The sequence below is a fragment of the Olea europaea genome, chromosome 10 (assembly GCF_002742605.1).
Source record: "Olea europaea var. sylvestris chromosome 10, O_europaea_v1, whole genome shotgun sequence".
Lineage (NCBI taxonomy): Eukaryota > Viridiplantae > Streptophyta > Magnoliopsida > Lamiales > Oleaceae > Olea > Olea europaea.
In genome coordinates, this window is record NC_036246.1 from 29,272,071 (window position 1) to 29,280,538 (window position 8,468).

General features: G+C 32.5%; 1 protein-coding gene across 2 annotated transcripts; it reads right to left on the minus strand.

Moving 5' to 3' along the window:
• Positions 1-643: 643 nt before the first annotated feature.
• On the minus strand, positions 644-7,330 carry LOC111401768 (plant intracellular Ras-group-related LRR protein 7-like). Of its 2 annotated transcripts, none has more exons than XM_023029657.1 (10): positions 6,975-7,330; positions 6,666-6,735; positions 6,463-6,509; positions 5,186-5,294; positions 4,949-5,034; positions 3,625-3,715; positions 2,314-2,399; positions 1,960-2,046; positions 1,718-1,849; positions 644-1,258 (listed from the first exon to the last, which is right to left on the minus strand). In XM_023029657.1, exons 1-9 carry the CDS (start codon positions 7,071-7,073, stop codon positions 1,739-1,741), a joined length of 786 nt encoding a protein of 261 aa, XP_022885425.1. In that variant the 5' UTR covers positions 7,074-7,330; the 3' UTR covers positions 644-1,258; positions 1,718-1,738. The 2 variants fall into 2 exon arrangements, with proteins under 2 accessions (XP_022885425.1, XP_022885424.1); XM_023029656.1 differs by having other exon boundaries at positions 644-925; positions 6,975-7,329.
• Positions 7,331-8,468: the final 1,138 nt, after the last annotated feature.

Here is an 8,468-nt window from a genome sequence, read left to right on the forward strand (position 1 = left end):
CAAAGACGAGCCCATGCGACTCACAAGCCGTCTTTTTACGAGCCGACGAACCACTCGACTCAATTGTCATCCCTACCTATAAAGCACAAACACTCATAGTACAATTATATGTTCCTACCGATATATGGTGCTGTGTCCATATTTATTGTGTTGTGTCATATCAAACTCAAACTTAGATGGTGTCATGTCCATATTTGATTGTGTTGTGTCATATCAAACTCAAAAACTCCCAAGACATGTCCTATATTCCATGAATCTGTCCAATTTCGTGTATAAAGTTTAATTTACAGTTATTTTAGTATAATAAATAACTATAGTTAAAAGATTTTGCAAAAACAAATATCAAAACTTAAAAAGGTATTTGCTTTATAAAAAATTAAAGAGATAATATACAAATTTACAACTTTAAAGAGTTTAATACTGACATATCCTAACACATTTTTTGATAAATTAATTCCCTTCTCCCTCTCTATTTTGTGGAACAATTTATATATTTTGAGGTATCGAGAAAAAACAAAAAGAACATTAAAGCATGATCAGTCAACTTAGGGGTGGATCTTAACTAAAATAATATAAATAAGGAGATTATAATGGGTGGTGATGCTGATGCAGCGCAAGCGTGAAGAATTCAAACATACCACAATAAATCCGCTCAAAACAGTTTCTTATTAAATGAATCTGCATTTTACAAGGAAATATTGATCCAATAGACATTCCATGAGAAGAATTTACTAAAATATGTTATTGGAAGTTGGCATATACGTATAGCTTCTGTACACAGCATTTTACAAGACCAAATGCCAACCACAGAGCAGAAGGGACAACATCTACAGCTCTGTAAATCTTTAAAACGTATTTGATAATTTTTGGTACCACGACCTTGTTCAAATGCTCCACCACTCCACATCGCTGAGAAATTCAACTTCTGCAAGATACAAACTCAAATCGCGTATAGGAATGAAGCGATACTGAAGAAACAATAAAAGAAACAGCAAACAGTGAATGTAATGTGATCTTTGATCCAGGCATTTGATGATGTTTTTTGAAACTTTCTGAAATCAAATTAGCTCGGAAACTTGTTAGGGACAGACCATTGAGGGAGAAAAGGTTCCTGCTCAACACATGCAAGTTAGCTCGTATCAAATTGCATGTTCATATATGTGTGGAATAGAACCTTTTTTCTTCTCAATGACACGCACATGTGTCATGTAGCATGCTGCCAATAGGGGGAAGATATATACATTCATTGGTCTGTCTTCTACAAGCATACAAAAAACAATGAGATATCATATAGCTTGTTTTGGTGGGTAGTAATTGTAGGTCGCACGAAATGTATGAATAAAAGGTGGTTTGACAGATTATAAAAAGTTTAAAATACTCCCTATGGGTTTCCATGGTCCATTTTGACAACCAAGGGAAACTCCAATAAATAGAAATAGCACGCATGTTTAAGCTGCATTCTTACAATATTGAGATCTTAAAAAGTTGAAACACCAGTATGGAAGAAATATAATCTGTAACTCAGAATCATAAACCCAAAAGCAGAGAGAAAATCACTTCTTCAATCAGATCATCAAAATCATTTCTTCATAGGGGTACTTAGCTTTATCATAATTTCAGGACAACTAAAACTCAGAGAAAAAGAGTCAATCCTATAGTGAAAACATCTAAAAATATGGACAAAAAATGTAGTAATGCAGAATTGGCATAGCCTTACAAGATTGTCACTGCAAGAATTTCATAGATCAACACCCTCATCAAGGCCTTTTGAACTTATCATCACATTAGAATCTATCTGCTTGTCAAACTTCTTTTTCCTCCGGGCTTCAAAATCTTGAAATCCTTCCATCTGAAAGATAATTTAGGTGATTACTTGCAGACAGATTTTGCATGGTACTGATTTATGCTGATGATATTAAAAGTGCATTGAGCAGTGTGAAACAAAAACACTAATCTCACCTGTTGAAATTGATCCATAACAATGGGATTGCCATGGAGTGATATATTCTGCAGACTTCTGCATTCTTTCAACAAATTTGGAGGTATCTGCAAAATGGAAGAAACTAGAATAATGAATATAAGGCTAATAAAAACCAAAATTCAAGTGGAAATCCGACAATAGAAGACATCCGGCAGAAAATAGCCGATTAAATGATACAGTGAGAGAAAGACAAATAACAATAATTAAATTCCAGGCAAATTGATTTCCATTATAAAACCAAAAGGCAACGTTTATAGAATGAAAAGTATCGGAAATTTATTAAGAAGAAGAGGGGGACGACAACAACTTAAAAAAGACTAGTAGTCTAGTACCTGCTTCACATTATTATTGTTCATGGACAGTGACTTCAGATGAACGAGATTGCAAACCGAAGCAGGAAGCTCTTCAATGGAATTTTCTGCACCAAATAACAAATCATGCTGTTAAGTAGGAGGGGTAAAGAGTGAGGGAAAACACTACAAAAGGCAAATGAGCAAAATCACTCTAAAACTACAAACAGTTATGGTAAAACTATGTATAAACCTCAGAGGCTAATGTTACACTTCCACAACAATAAGAAATGCAATAACTTCCACTTCTAAAGATTCAAAATAAACATGAGGTGCAGAAAAAATTATTGACTCTCATGAAGAAAGCTTAAAAAGGAAAAACTCTACTATTGACCTGTGAGGAAAGAAAATTTTAGTTCAACATTCGAACCCTCCATGCCTTCCTTTACCAAATATGGTAGTAATAACGACCTCATTTGATTGTTACAGGATCCTTGGAAGGAAGATATTTCTTCCATCTTTTTGGTTAAACTCATTTCTCTTTCATCTCTTCATAATGCAACAATATCTAATTTGTGCAATATTAAGTGCACATCAGTTTTTATATATTACTGAGGAATTTCCCCAAGAGTTTCTGCAACATTTTTTGTATTAATCTCAATGGTAGGTATACAAAATATGCGAAAGTTTCGTATAATTCACCCCATTCATTTCCACCTTCATCCCCAGTTATGGTGTCTTGGTAAGTGCTGAACTGTTCCCATGTAATCTTTACTTGCATCTAGTACAATCATATTAGGAATCTAAGGCCTTCTCCTGGTATTTGATCCTTCAGAGGGTGCATCGAGATTCTATGGCCTAGAAACTGAATGAATGAGCACCCAATAAAAATAAAAAAAGGGGAAAACAAAACCTTACTAGTGGGCGCGTTCAATACCATCTCTTTTATTCCTTACATGTGCTTTTCATTATTCCAATTTGAATAAATATTTTAGACAATTAAATAGTCTGCAAAGTGACGCTTGCCTAAATCCAAAGGAACTATGCTGAGACCATTGATTCATATCGTCAGACAGGAATAGGCAGATAAGCCCTAATCAGTAGTATGGTAGATTTTTACAGCAAAGTGATTAACAGAATACCCAAAAAAAATCCATGAAGAGAAAAACCTGCACCTTGAAAAAAAATATCAGATAACTGAAAGAGTGCAAAATTCTCGACGAATCCAAATGTAAACACATCCAGAGAGAAAAAAGAAGCAAAAAAACCAAGTGAAAAACTAAGATTTTGCATAAAAGTACTGTCAGATGTATGTCAACTCCAAAAACTGACAAAGGATAGATCTGAAGGTACCATTTGCTTGAATTTCTTCCAGAGAAAAGCAACTACCAATGGACTCTGGAAGAAAGTTTAGCTTGTTGTTTGAAACGTTTAACAGCACCAACTGCAAAGTCAAATGGTCTGTATTAATTCAGAAATTCCAATATATATATATATATATATATATATCAAAACAGAGCATATTAATTAAGAAGTTAAGCTCTAGATCTCATTAAAGATATGTCAATTCTTAATTGACCAATCTTTCGATGGAGTGATTTGGTCTTTAACACCCATGGAAGTTGGTACCAAGAAATTCTGTAGTTATCTTCTATTCCAAAAGTATAAAAAATACATAGCACGCTAGTTTTGGTCATTAGATTTGCTAAATAATTAAACTTACAACTTTTAGATCACAAAATTCCCAAACAGTTGTTTACTTTAAAAACAATTCAATTTTATTTCGGTTTTACCACTGAGATCCAAGAGATTGAATTGCATTATTTGACAATTAAAAAATGCTTTTTTATTATGATCACTAGTTAGTACATTTACTAATCTCAATGATGGCACTTATGATTAAACAACCAAATGCTATTATCGTGAGTAAACTTAACTTCCACTTATTCCTTCCTTAAAAACTCAACTAATATTTCTGGCCCACTCATTAAATCTATTCATCTTTTGCCATTTCCGTATCCTTCACATTACGGATGTGAATGACTTCTCTTATAATGCCAATGGAAGTCTAGTAATTATAAATGATTTGCTGCGCAGTTAGATGCAACTCTGGATTCCATTTTCACAATTCTTTCATTTTCAACTCTAATACTACAACAGCACAATTACACATAGGTGAGCTTTCACTTATAAATAGTAACTCTACAGTATACATTATTAACTATGGAATTTGAGTCTTACATATCCACTTCTTTTTACTCTATCACTTCATGAGGGCTGTGAGACCATAAAAGCACTAAGTATTTTACCTTCAGCTTCAAATCATAAGGAATAAGCATAAATTTGATGCACAAGGAATATAAGAGAAAGGCCCACCATACTAAATCATAAAACTTCACAATGATGAGCTATTATAACATAAGATTATTGCAGAATTGAAGCAAACGATTGGGTGTCAAGCATGAAATTACAAGTCTGCATCAATGGCCAGAAATAAAAAAAAAATATTACGCCAAAGATCAAATCTATGTCAATAAACACACCAAACAGCCAACATTAGCAACTCCAACTTGGTACAACCAATGATATTTGAAATCACAAAAATAATTTAATTGCAACTCACACATGCTGTAGGATGAATGGAAGATACATAAAACATTAGGAATGAGATACTCACATTGCGCAAGCTCCCGAGGGTTTCAGGCAAATTCAATAGCAGATTTCCAGATATGGATAGCTGTTCTAATTTCACCAGCTGGCCCACTAAAATAAAGAAACATTTTATATTGAATAAGTCATGGTTTTCTTTAAGTAATATATACCCTCTCAAGTAAATCAAGCAAGGGGAAGTTTAACCCAGAGGATCAACCACAGTCAATACAAAATCCACTAAATTGGAGAAGAAGAAACTCACATTCATCAGGCAACGTGGTTACTCGATTTCCATCAAGTGTCATAACTTTTAAAGATTGAAGCTTCCCCAGGTTCATTGGAAGACGCTCAATAACATTATCAGCTAAAATCTGTAAAAACCAAACTCTCATAAGAAGTTCACCGTGTCATTATTAACATAAAAACATTACATTACCGGGACCTAGTAACAAGAATCAAGTGCAAATACATGATTTCAGCTGTGTCCCAAGAAAAAAGGAGTACCTGTTTGACTGGTCAAAGTGAAACTGACACTTGTTACAAAGCATTTTCATTTTATAATATAAAGCATGAATGTGTAGAACTAATAGAAATTTGAATGTTATATTAATTTTAAAATTATAAATTAATAATGATTTCAAACAGAGATTAAATTATTATAATATCTTAATACAATTTAAATACTTTTAAGTAACTTGACATTCTGCCTCCCCTTATGATACCGACTTTACCAAATGTTTAACTACTTACGGATTCAGTGTAGCCAAAAATGCAGAATGAAAAGTTTAAGAAATAAATAACTACAATTAGTATACTAACTATTGATCCATTCAAGTGTACATCTTTAAAAAAAATAATAATAATAAAATAAAAGAGAGAGAGAGAGAGAGAGAGAGAGAGAGAGAGAGAGAAGATTGCTCATAAGTAACAATTTTTTAATATAGACCAAACCATTAAACGTTCTGTTTTATCTTCTAGAAAATTCCATAAACAGTTATTGCCTCCGGTACAATGTCAGAGGCCACTATAAAGATTTTGGCTTAAATCCAATCAAAAGATAGCAAGAGTCAAATTGCAGTCCAACGGGAACTATGCTGATGACCAAAGTAGTTCAATACTTGCAATCTATTACATCATCAAACCTAGTTCTTGAATTGGTACAATTCTTTATGATGGTTTGCACCTAATTACAAACTGTGACTCTGCCTTTACTGCATTGTTAAGCACGGTGAATGACAACTTAGAGTTTCGACTCAAGACATTCTTTTTAGTTCATCCACAAAAGTAAAAAACCCATAGGCATCAACAGCATTATTTTAAAAGAATAGAGATAACAGTCTACTTTCTGTAAATTCCTTGTGACTTTAGCTTTCACCTTTTAACTTCTACAACTCTTTTAAAGAGAAATAAAACATTCAATTACCCAATCAAACTGAAACCACTGTAGCATATAAAGCGAAATTGCACCGTTTCATACATATTGATACATGTTCAAGAAAACTAACACATAGATACAAAAGCTCAAATCTGCATTCTTACCAACCGTTGCATGTTAATCAATTTGCTTATCTCCATGGGAATATCAGCTGAAACAGCACACAGAAAAAGAGAGATTTAGGTAAGTGAACTACAGACACAATACCAAGAATTCTATGAAACTAATGCAACCTTAACACTAAAGAATTGATTCAAAAACAAAAATGCTAACAAAAACAGGTGCTTCAAATACTAAAGATCATTACCCAATCTGTTGTGCGTTAAATCGAGGGTGCGCACAGATTTTTCAAGGTCGATAACTTCATCCGGAAACGTCTGTGATCACAACAATGGAAAATTCAAAAACAAAATCAGTATGGATACCGGCATAAACAAAATACAAATAATTCTGATAAAATTCCGTCGCTATCTAATCTGATTTTCCACAAATAAAACTCTTCTTTCAATTTAATCAAGAGCAATTCAAATTCAAAATACTAAATCATAATCCAAACTGAAAAAATTATAAACCCAGCAAGAATTTGAAATAATAAAGGCGATCAACGAAATGATGCCTTCAACTTGCAGTCACGCAGAGCAACGATTCCAGTGGACCGCCACCGTGTCACCCGACTCGATTTAGAATCGGCGGTCTTGCTGCTGCAACAACCCATCCCCCTTGGGCTTCAATTCAATTCCTCTGTTCAGCAATTATTTACACAATAAACACCTACAGGGATTGTTTGTTGGAGAATGAAGAATTGAAAATCAATGGAGAAAAAAATGTTAAATATATGAACAGAGGAAGAAAGAAGAGGAGTCGTTCGAGGGAGGGAGGGGAGACTTTGAACAAGAAACCGCGTTGGCGTTTGGGATTTTTTTGGTGATGACATCAAGAGTGTTATTCCTTCAACAAACAGCATGTTTGGCTAAGGTAAGAAAATGCTAATTACTTTTCCGAATGGTAGCTTTTAAGCACTTTTCTAGTGGGACTTGATCTTATGACGTGTTTGATTGCGAATATGAAATTTGCATGAAAATAAGATAAATTCTAGTTAATTCAATCGCATATAACTTATATATACGAAAAATATTAATTAAATATGTTTAATTGATTTAGTTTTCAACCTAAAAAGTATTATATTTGTTAATTTTCTACAGTTGGACAAATGAGAGAGAAGAGATATATAAGAGAGAGAGAATAGATTCTCTAAAAAATAAAATCTCAATCCCTCCCAAAGAAAATATTTTTCTTGATTTTGAGGAAAATATGATCACGTGACCAAAAATAAGAAAATATTTTCCATGAAAAAAATATTAATCAAACAACACAAAAATAAAAATTTAAGTAAAAAAAAAATACATTTTCCATGAAAAATATTGACAATCAAATGTACCCTTACATCCAATCTAGTTCCTTAGAATAATGCTACTTGTGCAAGGATTTTGCAACTTTGCCAATAATCAATTTTACAAATGTAATGGTATAATTCAAGGTGACAGCAGATAATTTGATAAAAAAAAAAAAAAAAAAACTGACCATGTTTATAATAGTCTAATGATGGAATGTCACTTAATATTGTGTCAAGAATTATGTCAACGCTTTTGATACTGTACATGATTTTTTATATATAACAGTGTTAAAATTGGTTTACAAATTGATCATCACTTTTATTCTTATTTCCTCTTCCACATCATCAATATGTACATTATTGTGTACAAGTAGCATTACTTATTTTGTTAACTCAAAAACAATTAGCCGGGGAGAATAAAGCTTTAACTCTAGCTTGCTTTCTTCTGTGCTTGTTTTCTAAACCTCTGTTTGTCTATCATTATTTCAAATTTTTATTTATTTATTTATTTTACCTTAACCTCATTTTCATTCATATATTTTTAAAATAAAACATTTTGCATGTAAATTCAAAACTTTTACTTAATCACACGTTCTCCAAAAATTCATTATTTCAAAACTTATTTTACTACTTTAATAATAGACAAACATATACTTAACATTCTTTTAACTAAACAATATGATACTAATCAGGTTTCACTGCGTGACAAACTAAGAA